A 23,078-nucleotide genomic window follows, 5' to 3' on the forward strand; every position below is an offset into this window, starting at 1 on the left:
TGTACTCCTCAAGGTTTACCTTCCTGCATTTTGTAATTCCACCTTTTCTCCACTCACCTATGAGACACTATTCATTTCTCCATCTGGGACGCTTGTTTTGAGGTAAAATTTCGAAAACTTCCATGATTTGAGCTTTCTCTCCATTTTGGAACTTGTGTTTCTTCAGGATTTTCCACATTTTTGCTGCTGCCACTTGTCGTTTTAAACTACAGTTGGCCACCCAGAGACAAGAATTTAAAAATGCAGCTGTAACGATTGAACTCAAAAAATCAATACACATCTTAATTTTCCTAACCCTTCGCTTCCTATGTTGTGACTGTGCCAGACCGTTTATCTTCCCTCACTTCAGGACTGAGTTTGCCAACAACCACATCACATAACCGGGGCTTGAAAGAGAGGCTCCTGTTTCTTTTGAGCCTCCACAGAGATTTTGTCAATATTCACAAGATGGCAGATCGTTCTTAGACATTCAAAAAGGAAAGTCTAGAAAATGTTGACTGCTGGAGACAGGCAATGTTAGAGCGACTCTTTCCTTCTACTCCAGTGCCCATCATTCCAGGTCCGCATGGAACATGATGGTCTCCGCTATTCCATTGCCGCGTCTATCTAGCGTTGCATGCAGGATCCACTAGGGGGCTCTCTGGGTTGCCGTTACAAAGCCCTCAGTCTCCGCCACTTCAGGAGAGAACTGAGCATGCGCTCCTCCAGGAGTTCGAGAGACATGCTCGGTGCGTTGTCCAGAACAGGCTGCGATTGTTCTGTCTCTCTCCGCTTCGAGCCTTAGGCTAAGCCTTCGCAGGAGTCCAAAAGGCTGCAAGGGAGCTTTGCACGGATGGAGATCAAACCTGACTCCGGAGTTCAGTAAGTTGGGCGACGTTTCTTTCACGGTCTGGACCGCGCACGGAGACAACCAAAACTTCATCAGGTTCGGAGGCGTGGAAAGGGGGGAGCCCGGGGTCCCATGTTCCCCTGCTCCAGCTGTGCATGCAAGGGCCAGGCAGGGAAGAAATCAAAGCTCCGGACGCGCTGCATTGCCTCCTGGAAGAGAATCAGGATCGCCAGAAAGGTCGGAGCCATTCAGGATTAGGCTAAAAGTGGGGAACCTCTTTCCAGGAGATGCCTGAATGAAAACATCATGTTAAGCCATAGCTGGTTTATTGATTCTGGTATTATTCTGTTTGCATTGAATGGTAGTTTGTTGATTGTGATTTCTCAGGGAGCCACAGCAGTTTGGGCCAGGAGTTTAATGGGGTTCTGCTGGTTAACGTTTTATGGGAAATTCAAATAGTGATTGATTTACCTATTAAATCAATTTAGAAAGCCACTCATCTCAATCGCTGTTTGTCACCTGAGACAGTTATATGATCTGGATTGTACAGAGGTTGGTTTTCATGCTGGAAGCAGCCATCAAATTTATTTGAATGAATAAGTAGGAATAAGAAATCAAAAACATATTTTAAATTTATAATGTTTAGTCCTTGATAGAAGTTGATCCACCAACTTACTACAGAATTTTTCCCACACACAGACAGGTCAACCTACTTACTAATGTTTCCCCCTCTTCCCAGATATTATTCATAAGAATTTCTTATTTCGGTTTTTGTGTGTCCTCAGTTAAGTTGGTAACACTGTATCTTTGGAATTTTCTTTTGTTTTCCATTTCAGAGATATAAGTTGGAAATCTTTCGTGGTTTCTTTGGAGTTCTAAGCATCTTGTGTGGGAAGAGGGGCTGAATGGCCTTTAGGAGATTCGGCCAGACCTCTTGTGATTAGGAAGACCTGTGCAGATCCATCAGTCCATTTTGGAGTTGGATTAGAGACCAGAGAGAAGATGAAGGGACAATGCCCAGCAGATGCAGGAGCTGGAAAAGGCCCCCCAGCTGCTCAGTCTTGGAGCTGGGGGAAGAATGGGGCAATTCCTGGGCAGAAGAGCCAAGAAGAGGAAGCCAACAGTTCAGACATCCAATGCTGTCACTTCAGAAATGTGCAGTTCCAGGAGGGGAGGGGTCCCCGAGATGTTTGCAGTCAGCTTCACCGCCTTTGCTGTCAATGGCTGCAACCAGAAAGACACACAAAGGCCCAGATGCTGGACCTGGTGCTCCTGGAGCAGTTCCTGGCTTTCCTTCCCCCAGAGATGGCGAAATGGGTGCGGGAGTGTGGAGCAGAGACCAGTTCCCAGGCGGTGGCCCTGGCCGAAGGCTTCTTGCTGAGTCAGAAGGAAGAAAAAATTCAAGAAGAGTTGCAGGTATGAGAATGTAGCCTTAGCAGCTCTAAAGAGAATCACTCTGTATTTGTCAATTTTTTTCTGGCAGAATTTTCTGGGATTATTAACTCTTAAGGCCATTTGTTCTATTCCTCCAGAGGATGTATTTGGGGCAATTATTTTGTTCCGTTTTGGGCTTTCGGCAATGCATATTGTGGTCTGCTAGTTTGAAGGTGCAATGTGATAATTCATTTCTATCTCTGTGCTCTTCCTTTGTTTCTCGTATTACATCATGTCCAGAAATCCTTGGAAGCTGTAACTGAGTATCCCAAGGGAGGGAAAGATTCATTCAGATCTTCTCATGAGAGCTTCCACAAAAGTCAAGGTCAGGGTACCACGCTAGGTAACAAATGCTTTTTCTGTGTGATGTGAAATTTCAACATTTAGCTGATTCTTTGCTGCACTTCATTGCAATTTCTCTCTTTAACAAATGTGCATCCACCATTTTTCTATGCCTCACAGAGAGTAGAAAGGTGTCCTTGGAATTTTTAGAGTCACCTCCTCTTTGTGATGGAGCTGAAGGATTGGCTGAACCACTACTTCAGGTAAGGAGGAGAAAATTCAGAAAAGGTCCATGAATCTTGGATGGATTTCATTTTGTTCTAGAGTTCAGTGTAATAAATTGCTGCTTCTAAGCAATATGAATTTGACATCAAGTCATTGAACATTCACACTTAGCTTAGCCTACCCTCTCCCTTCTGAGGAGATGCTTTGCAAGACGCTTTTTCCGCCCCCAACCCCCACCCCTTCACTCTCAGATTTCATTGACCAGAGAATTGTGAGCATTGGGGCTCTTCTATCTCCCAAGGTCATTTTCACATAACATTATAAAGAAATATACTGTTTTTTCCCTTTTGAAAAGGATCTTTGGGACAATCATGACCTGACTGAGAATCTCCCTAGACATATATTATTACAAGCTCTTCCCTTGTAGTTAGTGGAAGAAAACTATCAAATTATTCTGGGATTATCTGTTAATAAGGACATTTCTTTTCTTCTTCAGGATGTTGTATCTTTTGAGGAAGTGGCCGTGTTTTTTTCCACGGAGGAGTGGTCTCAGCTGGATCCTGCCCAAAAAGCACTCCACGGAGAAGTCATGCTGGAGAATTCCAGGAATCTGGCTTCTCTGGGTAAGAATCCCTATCTGTGCTCAGAAAGGTAGAGAGGTCATTGGGTGGGGGGCTTAGGTGATATTTCTAGTAACAAACATTGCTTATTTATATCCTGTCTTTATTGTTTGTAAATAATAAAGGCAGTGGACAATCCCAATATTCCTTCCTCCTGCTGTTTTTCCCACAACAACAACCTTGTGACCTGGGTTGAGCTGAGGGAGAGTGGCCCAAAGTCACCCAGCCAGCATTCATGCCTAAGGCAGAACTAGTACTCCCACTCACACAGTTTCTAGCCTGGCCAAACTGACTTTATGGAAGAAGGAAATTTATTGAAATTAAAACTGAAAACCTGCCTAGCCTCCCTTTTTAATGGAAATGATTTTTTTAATGCTTTCTGCTCATAAAATACAAAATACTCATTTCCTTCTCATGGAAGATAATCGCAAAAATCTGAGGGATGGGGATGGTGTGGTCTCTGTTGATCAAGGTTCTGTCTACCAGGGTTTGGTATTCACTTGTGGTTATTGACTCCCCAATGCGCGTGAGCTGCTATAACCAAGGATGGATGAGCCCTGAGAGGGATGTTCCCTTCTCAGATGTCTCCACTTGTTTACCGAGTTTGCCATCAGGCTAAGTTGAGGGTGGGGAGCTATTGCCATCCAGAAATTCCCCTTGGCTTTGAAAGATTCTGCTCTGCAGAGAAATGGATATGAGAATTTCATTGAAGTTGGGAGCTGGTGGGTATGTTGCTTAACCAGCCCAATACAGCGTCCAATGCACTTCAGGAGTTTGTGACACCATGCAATAGTCCCAGGTCAAAGATTAAATCAGGGTTGTCGCTTACATTTGTTGTGATATAGCCCAATTATAATATAAGGATCAGAAGGGATTCATTTGGAAAGATCCACTTGGTCGTTGTTAAAATCTTAGTTTGGAATCTTCATGTTTGCCAACAAAAGAGGCAAAATGTATTGATGATTTCTTGACTAAATTTCAGAAGAAAAGATTTGATTGTTCTCCTATTCTTGCTTCAGTTTTCATTTTTCTTTTTTCAAGGCTTTCATGGGCAAGAGAATAAGAATTGCAAGGAAGAATGCCAAGCGATCCAATCAAAAGAGATAAAAGGGAAGTTTGCAGATCAGATGCACCCAAAGAGTGATGAAACAAAGATATCACAAAGTGGAATTAAAAAAGTCATTGCTTGGGTCAGTTGGCTTCCTAGCCATACAAACATTGATATGGGAGAAGAAAAAAATAAATGCAGGGAATGTGGAAAGAGCTTTAATAAATCTGATCATCTCATTTCGCATAAAAGGACACATTCAGAGGAGAAACCATATACCTGCAGGGAGTGTGGAAAGACCTTTACTCGTAGGAGTAATCTTAATTCTAACAAGAGAATCCACACAGGAGAGAAACCATATAAATGTATGGAGTGTGGAAAGAGCTTTAGCAACAAAAGAGCTCTGATTCACCATAAAACTATCCATACAGAGGAGAAATTATATCAATGCATGGAGTGTGGAAAGACCTTTACTTGTAGCAGTAGTCTTAACTCCCACAAAAGGATCCACACAGGACAGAAGCCATATCAATGCATGGAGTGTGGGAAGGATTTTAGGAAGAGTAGTAATCTTGCCTGCCATAAGAGGATCCACACAGGAGAGAAGCCATATCAATGCATGGAGTGTGGAAAGTCCTTCGGCTATAACTATTCTCTTATAACACATCAAATGAATCACAAAGGAGAAAGACCTTATAAATGTGTGGAGTGTGGAAAGACCTTTACTTGTAGCAGTAATCTTAATTCCCACAAGAGGATCCACACAGGAGAGAAGCCATATCAATGCATGGAGTGTGGGAAGGATTTTAGGAACAGTAGTAATCTTACCTGCCATAAGAGGATCCACGCAGGAGAGAAACAGTACCAATGTATGGAGTCTGGAAACACCTTCTGCTATAATCATTCTCTTATAAGACATCAAATGAATCACAAAGGAGAAACACCTTATAAATGCATGGAATGTGGAAAGACCTTTACTCGTAGGAGTAATCTTAATTCTCACAAGAGAATCCATACAGGAGAGAAGCCATATCAATGCATGGAGTGTGGGAAGACCTTTACTGATAGGGGTAATCTTAATTCTCACAAAAGGATCCACACAAGAAAGAAGCCATATCAATGCATGGAGTGTGGGAAGACCTTCTGCTATAATGATTCTTTTATAATGCATCAGAGGAATCACAAAGGAGAAACACCTTATAAATGCATGGAGTGTGGAAAGAGCTTTACTCGTAGGAGTAATCTTAATTCTCACAAGAGAATCCACACAGGAGAGAAGCCATATCAATGCATGGAGTGTGGGAAGACCTTTACTGATAGGAGTAATTTTAATTCTCACAAGAGAATCCACACAGCAGAGAAGCCGTATCAATGCATGGAGTGTGGGAAGACCTTCTGCTATAATGATTCTTTTATAATGCATCAGAGGAATCATAAAGGAGAAACCCCTTATAAATGCATGTAGTGTGGAAAAATCTTTACTCGTAGGAGTAATCTTAATTCTCACAAGAGAATCCACACAGGAGAGAAACCATATCAATGCATGGAGTGTGGGAAGACCTGCTATAATGATTCTCTTATAATCCATCAAAGGAATCACAAAGGAGAAAGACCTTACAAATGCACGGAGTGTGGAAAGACCTTTACCAAGTCCAAATAGTCAAAGGCCTCCTCTTGTTTCAAATATTCCAAAATATCAAACACAATTATCCCATTATTCTTCAGCCATCTTTTAGGTGAAAAACCAATTTTTATTAGAGGTAATCTGATACCTCTTGCTGTTGCCTCAGTATTTCTATTCTGTTATTGGGCCAAGTATCTGGACCCAGCCCTTTTTCTGGTGTTCTAACTTTCACATCCCTGCTTGTCTTTGGAAGGCTCCAATAAAATGCCCGATCCAGAATGTTGGCTGTTCCTTGCAAAATTTTGGAGCTTCTGAGCAAATCCCTTCCTTTAGCAGCTAAAATTTGTTTTCATACACAAAACCTAGTGAGTCCCTTGAATCAAAGCTGATCCAGCCACTATCATCAATTTGTCACAGGTTCGTTTTAAACCATACCTAGTTTGATTGACTTGAGCTCAAAAGATCCATTAAAAGTATGAATTCTAGACAATTTAAGTTTTCTTTCTCCAATAAGGGTTTTGGAGATGTTTTATTTTGAAAAGATATTCAAGATACAAAAGTAAAACATATAAACAAGGTGTAAGTTATTGCTATGTTCTCTTATACTAGGTAGTTAGTATATTTATACTATACAATATTCTGTATAATATACTATTCTATTGCAACATTATATACTATAGTCCACCTATGCTATATTATACTATTTCTACTGCTAATATATTGTTAAATATTACTATTATAGAATTCTTTATTGGCCAAGTGTGATTGGACACATAAGGAATTTGTCTCCAGGGCATAATCTCTCAGTCTACATACAAGCGATCTACCCTGTAGTAGTATACAACAATATTTTTACTCTTACAAATCCTGGTCTGTCTTTAATTCCTCTCTGTGGTTTTCTCTTATTAATGGACAGCGGGTAAAGCGCTGGGACCTTCCCAACATTGATCTTGGCTTATGCGATGTCACAATTTATGACCGTATCACTTAGTGATGGGAATTCTGATCCAGATTCCATTCCTTAATCAATGATTTACCTGTATAAGTGGTCCTCAATTTATGAGCACAATTGAGCATAGAATTTATGTGGCTAAGTAAGAAATTTGTTAAGCGCGGTTTGCCCCGTTTTACAATCTTCTTACCACATTTGTTAAGTGAATCATTGGGATTGTTTAATTAGTAACCTGGTTGTTAAGTGAATCTGGCTTCCCCATTGACATTGCTTGTCAGAAGGTTGCAAAAGGTAATCACATGACCCTGGATCACATGCAACTGTCATCAGCACCGGACCTTCGCTCCTTCCGACGCGGTCTGAAGACCCACTTATTCGAACAAGCTGGCCTGGCCTGATGGGGGGATTTTTGGGTTTTTAATTGATTTTTATACTGTATTGTTTTATTGGGCGATTATTTAATTCTCTTTTTAATTTTTGTATTTGTTATTTATATGTGCCCTGTTCACCGCCCTGAGTCCCTCGGGAGAAGGGCGGTATATAAATTTAATAAATAATAATAAATAATAATCAATGTGAGTCAATTGTCAAGCATCCGAATGTATAGCACGTCACCAGAGGGATGGTTCAACAGTCGTAAAAGTTAAACATGGTCATAATTTACTTTTTTCAGTGCGGTTGTAAATTTGAATGCTCACTAGACGTACTGTTGTAAGCCGAGGACTACCTGTATTGGAATTCAACATAATTCCAAGCACAAGCAATAGAACAAAGTCACATATATATCAATGTATCCTGTGTGAAAAGAGTTTCAGGACGATGAATTCCTCTCAGAAATGAAACCAGAATGACAAGCCATGAAGTCCATGTTCAAATATGTTGAAGCATTACAGCCATAATGCTGCAGTGGTTAGAATGCAGTACTGCAGGCTATTTCTGCTGACTGGCAGCAGTTTGATTCTCACAGGCTCAAGGTTAATTCAACTTTCCATTCTTCTGAGGCCGGTAAAATGAGGACCCAATTTGTGGGGGGCAATAGGGTGACTCTGTATACCGTTTATTGAGTACAGTAAAGCACTGTGAAGTGGTATATAGGTTTAAATGGTATTGTAATTTTGCCTTTATGATATGATAAAAGGGGTAGCTCAGTGGGTTAGGACGCTGAGCTTGTCGATCAGATGGTCGGCAGTTTGGCGGGTCGAATCCTGAGTGCCGCGTAACAGAGTGAGCACCTGTTACTCATCCCAGCTTATGCCAACCTAGCAGTTCGAAAGCACGTAAATGCAAGTAGAAAAATAGGGACCACTACGATGGGAAGGTAACAGTGTTTCGTGCGTCTTTGGCGTCTAGTCATGCCTGCCACATGACCACAGAGATGTCCTTGGACAAGCGCTGGCTCTTCGGCTCTGAAACGGAGATGAGCACCAGCCCCTAGAGTTGGAAATGACTAGCATGCATGTGCGGGGGAAATTTTACCTTTACCTTTAAAGCCAATTTAAATAATTTGGATTTATTTAAAGTTAATTGGATTCTAATTACATTTGAATAAAATTAATTTTGGATTTAAATAAAATTAAATATTACTGACATGGTTATTCATAAGACTTTTTAAAATTGAAGTATATTAAAGAGTGGAAAAAAATTGCTGAAAAGGACCATGCTATTGGCAAGAGAGAGAGATGCTAATTGCATTCTTTTTAAATTACTTCTTAACTCTATTTCCCCATTTCTTTATTTCATTAATTTAGATAAGTCTCTTTGTTGTTCTTGCACTGCCACTGCTAAACCCAGACTAATCTCTTCAAACCATGGAAGTTTTCAGATCCTTTCGCTAGAAGAAAATTGGTATTTTCTTTAGTGCAGTTGCCTTACATTGTCTTCAGAATTCCTACTCATATTTCCGGAGCTGTGTTCCCAACTGAATACTGAAATGAAGCCATTTTCCTTTTTCCCCTCATGGCATTTCAACTTTATATGTACTCCTCAAGGTTTGCCTTCCTGCATTTTGTAATTCCACCTTTTCTCCACTCACCTATGAGACACTATTCATTTCTCCATCATGGACACTTGTTTTGAGGTAAAATTTCTACAACTTCCATGATTTGAGCTTTCTCTCCATTTTGGAACTTGTTTACTTTTGATGCCATTTCTTCAGGATTATCCTCATTTTTGCTGCTGCCGCTTGTCATTTTGAACCACAGTTTACCACCCAGAGGCCAGAATTTGAAAAGGCAGCTGTAGTAATTGAACTCACCAAACAAAAAATCAATACACATTTTAATTTTCCTAACCCTTCACTTCCTATGTTGTGACTTGCCAGACCCTTTATCTTCCCTCACTTCAGGACTGAGTTTGCCAAAAACCACATCACATAACCAGGGCTTGAAAGAGAGGCTCCTGTTTCTTTTGAGCCTCCACAGAGATTTTGTCAATATTCACAAGATGGCAAATCGTTCTTAGACATTCAAAAAGGAAAGTCTAGAAAATGTTGCCTGCTGGAGACAAATTAAAATGTTAGAGGGACCCTTTCCTTCTACTCCAATGCCCTTCATCCCAGGCCCGAATGGAACATGCTTTTGTTAGCTGCGAAGGCGTATCCGACTCATCGCAACCCTATGGACAATGTTCCTTCAGGCCTTCCTGTCCTCTACCATCTTCTGGAGTCCATTTAAGCTCACGCCTACTGCTTCAGTGACTCCATCCAGCCACCTCATTCTCTGTCGTCCCCTTCTTCTATTGCCCTCAATCTTTCCCAGCATTAGGCTCTTCTCCAGTGAGTCCTTCCTTCTCATTAGGTGGCCAAAGTATTTGAGTTTTAGCTTCAGGATCTGGCCTTCTAAAGAGCAATCAAGGAGTCTTCTCCAGCACCATAGTTCAAAGGCCTCGATTCTTTGGTTCTCAGCCTTTTTTATGGTCCAACATTCACTGCCATACATTGCAACTGGGATGGAACCTGCCGATCTCCACTATTCCCTTGCAGCGTCTATCTAGCGTTGCGTGCAGGATCCACCAGGGGGCTCCGTGGATTGCCGTTACAAAGTCCTCACCTGCCCCCGCTTCAGGAGAGAACTGAGCATGCGCTCTTCCAGCAGGTCCAGAACAGGCTGATAGTGCTTCCGCCCGTTTTAGAGGGGCCTTTCTGCTCTCTCGGTCTCTCTCTCTCTCCCCCTGCCTCCTCCCCGCTGCGAGCCTTAGGCTAAAACCTTGGCAGGACTCCAAAAGGCTGCAAGGAAGCTTTGCACGGATGGAGATCAAAACCTGACTCCGGAGTTCAGTAAGTGGGGGGGACGTTTCTTTCACGGGCTGGACCGCGCACGGAGACAAGGAAAACTTCATCAGGTTGGGAGGCGTGGAAAGGGGGGAGCCCGGGGTCCCATGTTCCCCTGCCCCACCTGTCCATGCAAGGGCAGGGAAGAAATCAAAGCTCCGGACGCGCTGCTTTGCCTCCTGGAAGAGAATCAATATCGCCAGAAAGGTCGGAGCCATTCAGGATTAGGCTAAAAGTGGGGAACCTCTTTCCAGGAGATACCAGAATGAAAACATCCATGTTAAGCCATAGCTGGTTTATTGATTCTGGTATTATTCTGTTTGCATTGAATGGTAGTTTGTTGATTGTGATTTCTCAGGGAGCCACAGCAGTTTGGGCCAGGAGTTTAATGGGGTTCTGCTGGCTAAAGTTTTATGGGAAATTCAAATAGTGATTGATTTACCTATTAAATCAATTTAGAAAGCTACTCACCTCAATGGCTGATTGTCACCTGAGACAGTTATATGATTGGATTGTACAGAGGTTGCTTTTCACACTGCAAGCAGCCATCAAAATTATTTGAACAAATAAGTAGGAATAACAAATCAAAAACATTTTAAATTTATAATGTTTAGTCCTTGATAGAAGTTGATCCACCAGCTTACTACAGAATTTTTCCCACACACAGACAGGTCAACCTACCTACTAATATTTCCCCCTCTTCCCAGATATTATTCATAAGAATTTCTTATTTCGGTTTTTGTGTGTCCTCAGTTAAGTTGGTAACACTGTATTTCTGGGATTTTTTTTTTGTTTTCCATTTCAGAGATATAAGTTGGAAATCTTTCGTGGTTCCTTTGGAGTTCTAAGCATCTTGTGTGGGAAGAGGGGCTGAATGGCCTTTAGGAGATTCGGCCAGACCTCTTGTGATTAGGAAGACCTGTGCAGATCCATCAGTCCATTTTGGAGCTGGATTAGAGACCAGAGAGAAGATGAAGGGACAGTGCCCAGCAGATGCAGGAGCTGGAAAAGGCCCTCCAGCTGCTCAGTCTTGGAGCTGTGGGAAGAATGGGGCAATTCCTGGGCAGAAGAGACAAGAAGAGGAAGCCAACAGTTCAGAGCTCCAATGCTGTCACTTCAGAAATGTGCAGTTCCAGGAGGGGAGGGGTCCCCGAGATGTTTGCAGTCAGCTTCACCGCCTTTGCTGTCAATGGCTGCAACCAGAAAGACACACAAAGGCCCAGATGCTGGACCTGGTGCTCCTGGAGCAGTTCCTGGCTTTCCTTCCCCCAGAGATGGGAAAATGGGTGCGGGAGTGTGGAGCAGAGACCAGTTCCCAGGCAGTGGCCCTGGCTGAAGGCTTCTTGCTGAGTCAGAAGGAAGAAAAACTTGAATTGCAGGTGTGAGAATGTAGCCTCTAAAGAGAATCACTCTGTATTTGTCAATTCTTTTCTGGCAGAATTTTCTGGGATTATCAACTCCTAAGGCCATTTGTTCTATTCCTCCAGAGGATGTATTGGGGGCAATTCTTTCGTTCCGTTTTGGTCTTTTGGCAATGGACATTATGGTCTGCTAGTTTGAAGGTGCAATATGATAATTCATTTCTATCTCTGTGCTCTTCCTTTGTTTCTCGTATTACATCATATCCAGAAATCCTTGGAAGCTGTAACTGAGTATCCCAAGGCAGGGAAAGATTCATTCAGATCTTCTCATGAGCTACTGTTCCAGGAAAGCTTCCAGAAAGGTCGAAGTCAGGGTACCACGCTAGGTAACAAATGCTTTTTCTGTGTGATGTAAAATTTCAACATTTAGCTGGTTCTTTGCTGCACTTCATTGCAATTTCTCTCTTTAACAAATGTGCATCCACCATTTTTCTATGCCTCACAGAGAGTAGAAAGGTGTCCTTGGAATTTTTAGAGTCACCTCCTCTTTGTGGTGGAGCTGAAGGATTGGCTGAACCACTACTTCAGGTAAGGAGAAAATTCAGAAAAGGTCCATGAATCTTGGATAGATTTCATTTTGTTCTAGAGTTCAGTGTAATAAACTGCTGCTTCTAAGCAATATGAATTTGACATCAAGTCATTGAACATTCACACTTAGCTTAGCCTACCCTCTCCCTTCTGAGGAGATGCTTTGCAAGACGCTTTTTCCACCCCCACCTCTTCACTCTCAGATTTCATTGACCAGAGAATTGTGAGCATTGGGGCTCTTCCTTCTATCTCCCAGGGTCATTTTCACATAACATTAAAAAGAAATATACTGCTTTTTCCCTTTTGAAAAGGATCTTTGGGACAATCCTGACCTGATTGAGAATCTCCCTAGACATATATTATTGCAAGCTCTTCCCTTGAAGTTAGTGGAAGAAAACTATCAAATTATTCTGGGATTATCTGTTAATAAGGACATTTCTTTTCTTCTTCAGGATGTTGTATCTTTTGAGGAAGTGGCCGTGTTTTTTTCCACGGAGGAGTGGTCTCAGCTGGATCCTGCCCAAAAAGCACTCCACGGAGAAGTCATGCTGGAGAATTCCAGGAATCTGGCTTCTCTGGGTAAGAATCCCTATCTGTGCTCAGAAAGGTAGAGAGGTCATTGGGTGGGGGGCTTAGGTGATATTTCTAGTAACAAACATTGCTTATTTATATCCTGTCTTTATTGTTTGTAAATAATAAAGGCAGCGGACAATCCCAATATTCCTTGCTCCTGCTGTTTTCCCCACAACAACCACCTTTTGTCCTGGGTTGAGCTGAGGGAGAGTGGCCCAAAGTTACCCAGCCAGCATTCATGCCTAAGGCAGAACTAGTACTCCCAGTCACCCAGTCTCTAGCCTGGCCAAACTGACTTTATGGAAGAAGGAAATTTATTGGAATTAAAACTGAAAACCTGCCTAGCCTCCCTTTTTAATGGAAATGATTTTTTTAAAATGCTTTCTGCTCATAAAATACAAAATAGTCATTTCCAGGCCACGGAAGATATTTGCAAAAATCTGAGGGACAAGCTGCACATAGGGATGGTGTGGTCTCTGTTGATCAAGGCTCTGTCTACCAGGGTTTGGTATTCACTCGTGGTCATTGACTCTCCAATGCGCGTGAGCTGCTATAACCAAGGATGGATGAGCCCTGAGAGGGATGTTTACTTCTCAGAGATGTCTTCACTTGTTTACCGAGTTTGCCATCATGCTAAGTTGAGGGTGGGGAGCTATTGCCATCCAGAAATTCCCCTTGGCTTTGAAAGATTCTGCTCTGCAGAGAAATGGATATGAGAATTTCATTGAAGTTTGGGAGCTCGTGGGTATGTTTCTTACCCAGCATGATACAGCGTCCAATGCACTTCAGGAGTTTGTGACACCATGCAATAGTCCCAGGTCAAAGATACAGGGTTGTCTCTTACATTTGTTGTGATATAGTCCAATTGTGATATAGGAGGATCAGTAGTGATCCATTTGGAAAGATCCACTTGGTCTTTGCTAAAATCTTAGTTTGGAATCTTCATGTTTGCCAACAAAAGAGCCCCTCCTCAAGAAACCTTCCCTGGACCCGGCTATTTTGAACAACTATCGTCCGGTCTCCAAACTTTGCTTTCTTGTGAAGGTTTTTGAGAGCGTGGTGGCTCATCAGCTTCCTCTGTTCCTGGAGGAAGCTGATTATCTGGACCCGTACCATTCGGGCTTTAGGCCCTGGTACAGCACGGAGACGGCATTGGTCGCACTGGTGAATGATCTCTGGCGGGCTCAAGACAGGGGTTGTTCCTCTGTCCTAGTCCTATTCGACCTCTTAGCGGCTTTCGATACCATTGACCATGGTATCTTACTGCGGCGTCTCAGGGGATTGGGAGTGAGGGGCACTGTTCTCCAGTGGTTCTCCTCCTACCTCCTGGGACGTTCGCAGTCGGTGCTGGCAGGAGGGCAGAGGTCGGTCTCAAGGCCTCTCGTTTGTGGAGTTCCTCAGGGGTCGGTCCTCTCGCCTCTCCTGTTCAACATCTATATGAAGCCGCTGGGTGAGATCATTCGTGGTTTTGGAGTGGGGTTTCATCAGTGTGCTGATGATACCCAGCTTTTCATCTCTACCCCAAACCACCCCAGTGATGCCCTTGATGTGATGTCCCGTTGCCTAGAGGCAGTTCGGGTCTGGATGGGGAGGAACAGGCTTCGGCTCAATCCCAACAAGACTGAGTGGTTGTACATTCCGGCATCTCGGGAAATTCAGTCCATTCCATCTTTAACCATGGGGGGGTGAGGTGTTACCCCCCGTAGATAGGTCTCGCAACTTGGGTGTCCTCCTGGACTCACAGCTCAGTTTGGAAGATCATGTAGGAGCTGTGACCATGGGGGCTTTTGCCCAGGTTCGCCTGGTGCGCCAGTTGCGACCCTATCTGGACCGCGATGCCCTGCGTACAGTCACTCATGCGCTCGTGACCTCTCGTATAGACTACTGCAATGCTCTGTACATGGGGCTGCCCTTGAGGACCACTCGGAGGCTTCAGCTGGTGCAGAATGTGGCCGCGCGAGTTGTGATGGGGGGTCTCCTGATACTCCCATGTAACACCTCTTCTCCGCGAGCTGCATTGGCTTCCAGTTGCCCTCCGGGTGAGATTCAAGGTGCTGGTGATTACCTAGAAAGTCCTAAATGGCATGGGTCCGGATTACTTACGGGAGCACCTGCTGCTGGTGTCAACTTCCCTTCGCCCAGTGCGCTCCCACAGAGAGGGCCTCCGCAGGGTGCCGTCGGTCAGAGAGTGTCAGCTGGCGGCCCCCAGGGGGAGAGCATTCTCTGTGGGCACTCCAGGCCTTTGGAATCAATTACCGGTTGAGCTCCGGATGGCTCCTGACCTTTGCTCTTTCCGCCGGGATCTGAAAAACTACTCATTTGAACAGGCCGGCCTGGTCTAAGGGTTTGGGGTATTTTTAATTTTTAATTATTTATTGTTAGGGCTTAATTAATTTAATCTTATTTTAACTTTTGTATGTAGTGCTTTTATTGCCCTGTACACCCCTGAGTCCTTCGGGAGAAGGGCAGTATAGAAATTCAATTAAATAAATAAAAATAAAATAAATAAAATATATTGATGATTTCTTGACTAAATTTCAGAAGAAAAGATTTGCTTGTTCTCCTATTCTTGCTACAGTTTTCATTTTTCTTTTTTCAAGGCTTTCATGGGCAAGAGAATAAGAATTGTAAGGAAGAATGCCAAGTGATGCAATCAAAAGAGGTAAAAGGGAAGTTTGCAGATCAGATGCACCCAAAGAGTGATGAAACAAAGAAATCACGAAGTGGAATGAAAAAAGTCATTCCTCGGGTCAGTTGGCTTCCTAGCCATACAAGCATTGATATGGGAGAAGAACAATATAAATGCAGGGAGTGTGGAAAGAGCTTTAATAAATCCGATCATCTCATTTTGCATAGAAGGACACATACAGAAGAGAAACCATTTACCTGCAGGGAATGTGGGAAGACCTTCTGTAATAATCACTCTCTCACAAGTCATGAAAGAAATCACAAAGGAGAAAGACCTTACAAATGCACGGAGTGTGGAAAGACCTTTACTCGTAGGAGTAATCTTAATTGTCACAAGAGAATGCACACAGGAGAGAAACCGTATCAGTGCATGGAGTGTGGAAAGTCCTTCTGTTATTCTCAATCTCTTATAATCCATCAAAGGAATCACAAAGGAGAAAGACCTTACAAATGCACGGAGTGTGGAAAGACCTTTACTTGTAGGAATAATCTTAATTCTCACAACAGAATCCACACAGGAGAGAAGCCGTATCAATGCATGGAGTGTGGGAAGATCTTTAGTTACAGCAGTCATCTTAATTCCCATAAGAGGATCCACACAGGAGAGAAGCCGTATCAATGCATGGAGTGTGGAAAGGGCTTTAGGTGGAATTCTGCTCTTACCTCCCACAAAAAAATCCACACAGGGGAGAAACCATATCAATGCATGGAGTGTGGAAAGAGCTTTACTTGTACCAGTAGTCTTAATTCCCACAAGAGGATCCACACAGCAGAGAAGCCGTATCAATGCATGGAGTGTGGAAAGAGCTTTACCTGTACCAGTAGTCTTAATTCTCACAAGAGGATCCATACAGCAGAGAAGCCGTATCAATGCATGGAGTGTGGAAAGACCTTTATTTTTGCCAGTCATCTTAATTCCCATAAGAGGATCCACACAGGAGAGAAGCCATATCAATGCACAGTGTGTGGAAAGGAATTTAGGTGGAATTCTGCTCTTGCCTCCCACAAAAGAATCCACACACGGGAGAAACCATATCAATACATGGAGTGTGGAAAGAGCTTTACTCATAGCAGTCATCTTAATTCTCACAAGAGGATCCACACAGGAGAGAAGCCATATAAATATGTGCAATGTGGAGAAGGCTTTAGAAAGAGTTGTAATCTCAATTCCCATAAAAGGATCCATACGGAGGAAAAAATCACGTGAGTGCATGGTGTGTGGAAAGACCTTTGCAAGGAGTAATGCTCTCACTTGCTATAGAAGGATCCACACACAGGAGCAACCATATCAATAATGCAAGTGTGGGAAGAGCTTCAATAGAAATACAGGTAGTCCTTGGTTTATGACTGCAACCGAGCTCACAATTCCCATTGCTAAGTGAGACAGTTAAGTTTGTTTTGATCCATTTTATGACTTTTCTTGCCATGTTTGTTAAGTGAATCATTGCAATTAAGTTAGTAACACTGTTGCTAAGCTGGCTATCCCATTGATTTGGCGAGGAGGACGCTTGCGGGTTCGTTCGGGCGGCGGTGATGGCGGCGGCGGCATGGGCGGCGGCCTCGGCGCTGGTGGCGGCAGTTTCTCGGGCCGCGCTCGGTGGCGGCGTTTCCTGCTTCCCCGGGCTGTTTCGGGCCGCCTTTGACACCCTTGGGCTGCCTTTGGTCGCCGAGAGAGATGCCTGTGGGTCCGGCTTGGCGTCGGCGATGGCGTCGGCGATGGCGGCGACGGCGTCGGCGCTGGTGGCGGCGGCCCTTTGGGCCGCATTCAACGGCGGAGATGGCCTGCATCCGGCGACGACGACGACAGCAGCAGTGGGCTTTGGCCGTTCCCAGCGACCAGCACTAAGCGGTGGCATTCCTGGGGCCTTCTGGCCCGAGTGGCAACATTTGACCTGTTTTCGGGCCACTTCGGCGGCATCAGCGTTTTCTGGCCTATTCGGGCCGTTTGTGGAGGCCGGTGGTTGGCTGCGGCGTTTCTCGGGCTTTTGGCCCCTCTCGCTGGCGGTGGTGTTTCCATCTTACCCCAGACCGCATCAGGCTGCTTTTGGTGGCGCTGTCGTCCTCGGGCCGTTTTGGCGGCGGAGAGGGCGACTGAGAGTTATCCCAGCGGCGATGATGTTTTCGGTGCTGCCTCGGACCGCTTGTGTTGGCAACGGCGTCTTCGGACCGCTTCAATGGAGCAACGGCGACAGGTGGTCCTTATACCGCTTTTGGACCGTTTTAGCGGCGGTGATGACTCTTTCAGACCATTCTTCTATCTTGGCCCGTCTACTCTTCTGCCTGAATATATACATCTATTAACTTTGCCTACCTCCCCCTCTCCCCTTTGGATTCGGTCGGTCCTGGGTACCAGCCACGGTGGGAGAGTGGCTGACTTTTACATCTGCAGCCCCATAGAGGTGGGAGCTCTATGGGGCATGCCTACCCAGAGTATATCTTTGACCACCCCCAGGTACAGAGTTGCAACCTGCCGTGAGAGGGCGGGGGTGGCCTGTTTACTGGGGCACCCAACTGAGTGGCAGTGCAGTTGGGTGTGGATCCAGATATTTTCTTTTCCGGCCTTCGACCCTCCTATGGACATGATCACCTCCGGGACTGCCTATTCTGGACTTACTGGACTAACATGCGAAAATATACTAGCACGGACTTGCTCGCCCTCAGGGGTGCCCCCCTCGCCTGGGTGCGACCCGCCTCTTTAAATCCTAACCTCGATGAAGGGCCCGAGTTTTGGGTCTCTGAGAGATGGCTGGGCAGGGGCAGGGGCCGTCAACATAAATTTAATAAGAGGCCCCTGATTATGTTTTTATCAAAAATTTTTACGGGGTTGGGGAGAGGGGTGGGAGATGGGGGTTGTCTGGCTATGGGGGGCGGCCAATCAACCATAGTTCAGGCCAGACTTGGGTCTGACCGCGCGGGGGGAGAACGGGGGGTCGTTGTCTCCGGGGCTCATGAGCGGGTCGTGGGATTATTAATTCCCACGACGGGGAATGGCAGCAGGCGGATAGACAGGGGGCCATATCGTTACCGGGAGGGCCGTCTCCGCTATCTGCAAGCGGTGAGGCGCTCCGACCCTCTGCTTCTTTCCCGAGGTTCCGGGAGCGAGGATGTGCAGCCTCCTGAGCTCCGGCTGGTGTACCTGAATGCCAGGTCCGTGGTTAACAAAGCTCCCCTTGTTAGGGATTTAGTTGAGGGTGAGCATGCGGACCTGGCTTGCATCACGGAGACTTGGTTGGGCCCAGAGGGTGGGGTCCCTTTGGTTGACCTCTGCCCACCAGGCTTCCGGGTGCTACACCAGCCTCGAGCTCAAGGTAGGGGTGGGGGTGTGGCGGTGATCATTAGGGAGACCTTATGTCCGCGGGAGACCACCGTTCCTCAGATAGTCGGGTGTGAGTCTCTCTTTGTGAGATTTGGTTCTGGGGTGCAGTTGGGCTTGCTGCTCGTGTACATTTCGCCTAGTCGCGCAGCGGCAGCCCTGCCTGAGCTGCTCGATATCCTCTCGGGGTTGGTGGTTGAGTTCCCCAAACTTATAGTTTTGGGAGACTTCAATCTACCATCCCTGGGAGGCTCATCTGAGCTCGCTCAGGAGTTCATGGCTTCCATGACGGCCATGGACCTGACGCAGGTAATTTCTGAACCAACTCATGAGGGAGGCCACACCCTTGACCTGATTTTCTTATCTGGACGGTGGTTGGATGATCTTGGTGGGGGCTTTCCATTTATTATGCCCCTGTCATGGACCGATCATCACCTCCTGCGGCTGGTCTTCCATTTTGCCACCCCCCGCCGTGGGGGTACGGAGCCAATTAGATGGTACCGCCCCAGACGCCTAATGGATCCTGATAGATTCCAAGCGGCGCTGGGGTCCCCACCTGCCTCCATTGCTCACAACTCGGCGGATGCCTTAGTGGAAGCCTGGGATAGGGCAGCCACTGAGGCACTTGACCGGGTTGTACCCTTGCGGCCCCTGACCCGGTGCAGATCCCAGCGAGCTCCATGGTTCTCCGCGGAGCTCCGGGAGATGAAGCGTCGGAAACGGGGCCTAGAGAGCTGCTGGAGGTCCAGCCGATCTGAACCCGACCGATTGCGGTTAAGAACCTACATTAGGTCTTATCTCGCTGCGATGAGGGAGGCGAGGTGTAATTACTTCTCCACCCTCATCGCGTCCGCAGATAATCGCCCGGCCGCCTTGTTTAGGGTGACTCGCTCCCTTCTTACTCAGGAGGTGAGGGAGGATCCCTTGCAGGGTCGTGCCGAGGAGTTTAGTCAACATCTGTCGGATAAAATCGCTCGGATTCGGACCGGTTTGGACTCCAGCTGGGCAGAGTCTGGCGATCAGGACACGGGCGGTCCTGTCAATGTTATCTGGGAGGAGTTTGATTCTGTGACCCCTGATGAAGTGGACAGGATTATGGGGAAGCTGAGTTCCACCACATGTTTATTGGATCCGTGCCCTTCTTGGCTGGTTTATGCAGCTAGGGAGAGGACACGAGGCTGGCTCCAGGCGGTTATATCTGCTTCTTTGAGCGAGGGTTATTTCCCCACCGTCTTGAAGGAGGCGGTGGTGAGACCTCCTCAAGAAGCCTGCCTTGGACCCAGCTGTATTGAACAACTTTCGTCCAGTCTCCAACCTTCGCTTTCTTGCGAAGGTTGTTGAGAGTGTGGTGGCGCATCAGCTCCCTCTGGTCCTGGATGAAGCGGATTATCTGGACCCTTACCAATCGGGTTTCAGGCCCGGGCACAGCACGGAGACGGCATTGGTCGCTCTGGTGAATGATCTCTGGAGGGCTCGGGATAGGGGATATTCCTCTGTCCTAGTCCTATTAGACCTCTCGGCGGCTTTCGATACCATCGACCATGGTATCCTGCTGCGGCGTCTCAGGGGATTGGGAGTGGGAGGCACGGTTTTTCAGTGGTTCTCCTCCTATCTCCTGGGACGCTCGCAGTCGGTGTTGGCAGGGGGGCAGAGGTCGACCCCTAGGACTCTCGCTTGTGGAGTTCCTCAGGGGTCGGTCCTCTCGCCTCTCCTGTTCAACATCTATATGAAACCGCTGGGTGAGATCATTCGTGGTTTTGGAGTTGGGTATCATCAATATGCTGATGATACCCAACTTTTTATTTCGACCCCAAACCACCCCAGTGATGCCCTCGCTGTGATGTCCCGTTGCCTGGAGGCGGTTCGGGTCTGGATGGGGAGGAACAGACTTCAACTCAACCCTGACAAGACTGAGTGGCTGTACATTCCGGCTTCCCGGGACACCTGGGATGTTCCATCTCTTTCTATGGGGGGTGAGCTATTACCCCCTGTGGATAGGGCTCGCAACTTGGGAGTCCTCCTAGACTCATGACTCACTTTGGAGGATCATATAGTGGCCGTGACTAGGGGGGCTTTTGCCCAGGTTCGCCTGGTGCGCCAGTTGCGGCCCTATCTGGACCGGGAGGCCTTATGTACGGTCACTCATGCGCTCGTGACCTCTCGCCTAGACTACTGTAATGCTCTCTACATGGGGCTTCCCTTGAAGACTACTCGGAGGCTCCAACTGGTACAGAATGCGGCCGCGAGAGTTGTCTTGGGAGTTTCCCGGTACTCCCATGTTACACCTTTGCTCCGTGAGCTGCATTGGTTACCAGTTGTCTTCCGGGTAAGGTTCAAGGTTTTGGTTATGATCTTTAAGTCCCTACATGGCATGGGTCCGCGATACCTCGAGGACCACCTGCTGCCGGCGTCGACTCCCCTCCGCCCTGTGCGTGCCCACAGAGAGGGCCTCCTCAGGGTGCCTCCGGTCAAGGAATGTCGACTGGTGGCCCCCAGGGGGAGGGCCTTCTCTGTGGGTGCCCCGGCATTATGGAACCAACTGCCGGTTGAGCTCCGGACGGCATCAGACCTCCGATCCTTCCGTCGCGGGTTGAAGACCCATTTATTTGAACTAGCGGGTCTGGCCTGATGGGGGTATATGGGTTTTTATAGGCTTGTTTTATCATTCTTGTTTTAACTTGGGCATTGATTTAATTGTTTCTTAATTTTTGTATTGTTATTTATATATGCCCTGTGAACCGCCCTGAGTCCCCTAGGGAGAAGGGTGGTATAGAAATCTCAATAAATTAAATTAAAATTAAATTTTGCTTGTCAGGAGGTCACAAAAGGTGATCACATGACCTCAGGACACTGCAACCATCATAAATATGAGTCAGTTCCAAGCATCTGAAGTGTTGACCACGGGGATGCTGCAACGGCCGTAAATGTGAAAAATGGTCTGATATCACTTTTTTCAGTGATGCTGTAACGTTCAACAATCACTAAATGAATTCCTGTAAATTGAGGACTACATATAGTTACCTAAAATCCCATGCAAGGACCATTTGAGTCCAAATAAATATTAGACTTTCTTAGATATGCATGCATAATTTACCTTTCTGGTGCAAACCAGAACAAGGTGAAACCAGGCTTAATAGCAGTAACTGTGAGAGGGATCTTGGAGTCTTAGTGGACAATCAATTAAATATGAGGTAAGCGAGACAGTTGTTAAGTGTGTTTTGATCCATTTTATGACTTTTCTTGCCCCATTTGTTAAGTGAATCATTGCAGTTAAGTTAGTAACAGTGTTGCTAAGCTGGCTAAGCTGATTTTGCTTGTCAGAAGGTAAAAAAAAACCAATGCAATCCTAAATTGCATTAACAGGGAATCAAGATCACTTGAGGTACTAAGACGACAACCTAGAATACTGCATCCAATTTTGGTCTCCACGCTAAAAAAAAGATGTTGAGACGAAAGAGTGCACAGAAGAGCAACAAAAATGATTGGGGGACTGGGGGCTAAAACATATGAAGAACGGTTAGGAACTGGGCATGGCTAGTCTAGTGAAGGGAAGGACCAGGGGAGACAGGATAGCAGTCTTCCGATACTTGAGGGGCTGTCACAGACAGAAGGAAGTCATTTTCCAAAGCACCTGAAGGCCAGACAAGGAATAATGGATGGAAATTGATCAAGGAGAGATTCAACCTAGAAATGAGAAATTTTCTGACAGAGAACAATCAACCAATGGAACAGCTTGCCTTCAGATGTTGTGAGGGATTCATCACTGAAAGCTTTCAGGAAGAGATTGGACTGTCATCAGTCAGAAATGGTGTAGGGTCTCCTGCTTGGGGACGGGGTTGGACTAGATGACCTACAATGTCCTTCCCAGCTCTGTTATTCTATTCTATCCTATTCTATTCTAATCCTGCTTGTGGTTTTTGCTAAGTCCAAATAGTCAAAGCACTCCTCTTATTTCAAATATTCCAAAATATCAAACAATTATCACATTCTTCAGCCATATTTTAGGTGAAAAAAACAACCTTTATTAGAGTTTATTGGACACCACTTGCTGTTGCCTCAGTATTTCTATTCTGGTATTGGGCCAAATATCTGGACCCAGCCCTTTTTCTGGCTGTTCTACCTTTCACGTCTCTGCTTGTCTTTGGAAGGCTCCATTAAGATGCCTGATCCAGAATGTTGGCTGTTCCTTGCAAAATCTTGGTGTTTGTGAGCAAATCCCTTCCTTTAGCAGCTAAAATTTGTTTTCATACACAGAACTTGAGTCAGAGCTGAT

At 45.7% G+C, this 23,078-nt stretch overlaps 2 protein-coding genes across 2 annotated transcripts; both read left to right on the top strand.

Moving 5' to 3' along the window:
- Positions 1-802: 802 nt before the first annotated feature.
- LOC308663006 (zinc finger protein with KRAB and SCAN domains 5-like) lies at positions 803-12,842 on the top strand (the record flags this gene model as incomplete). Its single annotated transcript, XM_081319150.1, has 5 exons — positions 803-861; positions 11,088-11,661; positions 11,912-12,029; positions 12,149-12,231; positions 12,684-12,842. The coding sequence occupies exons 2-5, from the start codon at positions 11,254-11,256 to the stop codon at positions 12,840-12,842; spliced, it is 768 nt and encodes a 255-aa protein (XP_081175276.1). The 5' UTR covers positions 803-861; positions 11,088-11,253.
- Positions 2,439-7,522, top strand: LOC308660989 (uncharacterized protein). The gene is made up of 4 exons (XM_081315645.1): positions 2,439-2,606; positions 2,726-2,808; positions 3,267-3,393; positions 4,432-7,522. The coding sequence occupies exons 3-4, from the start codon at positions 3,360-3,362 to the stop codon at positions 5,901-5,903; spliced, it is 1,506 nt and encodes a 501-aa protein (XP_081171771.1). The 5' UTR covers positions 2,439-2,606; positions 2,726-2,808; positions 3,267-3,359; the 3' UTR covers positions 5,904-7,522.
- Positions 12,843-23,078: the final 10,236 nt, after the last annotated feature.

This window comes from Vipera berus, assembly GCF_964194415.1.
Source record: "Vipera berus genome assembly, chromosome: 2".
NCBI lineage: Eukaryota > Metazoa > Chordata > Lepidosauria > Squamata > Viperidae > Vipera > Vipera berus.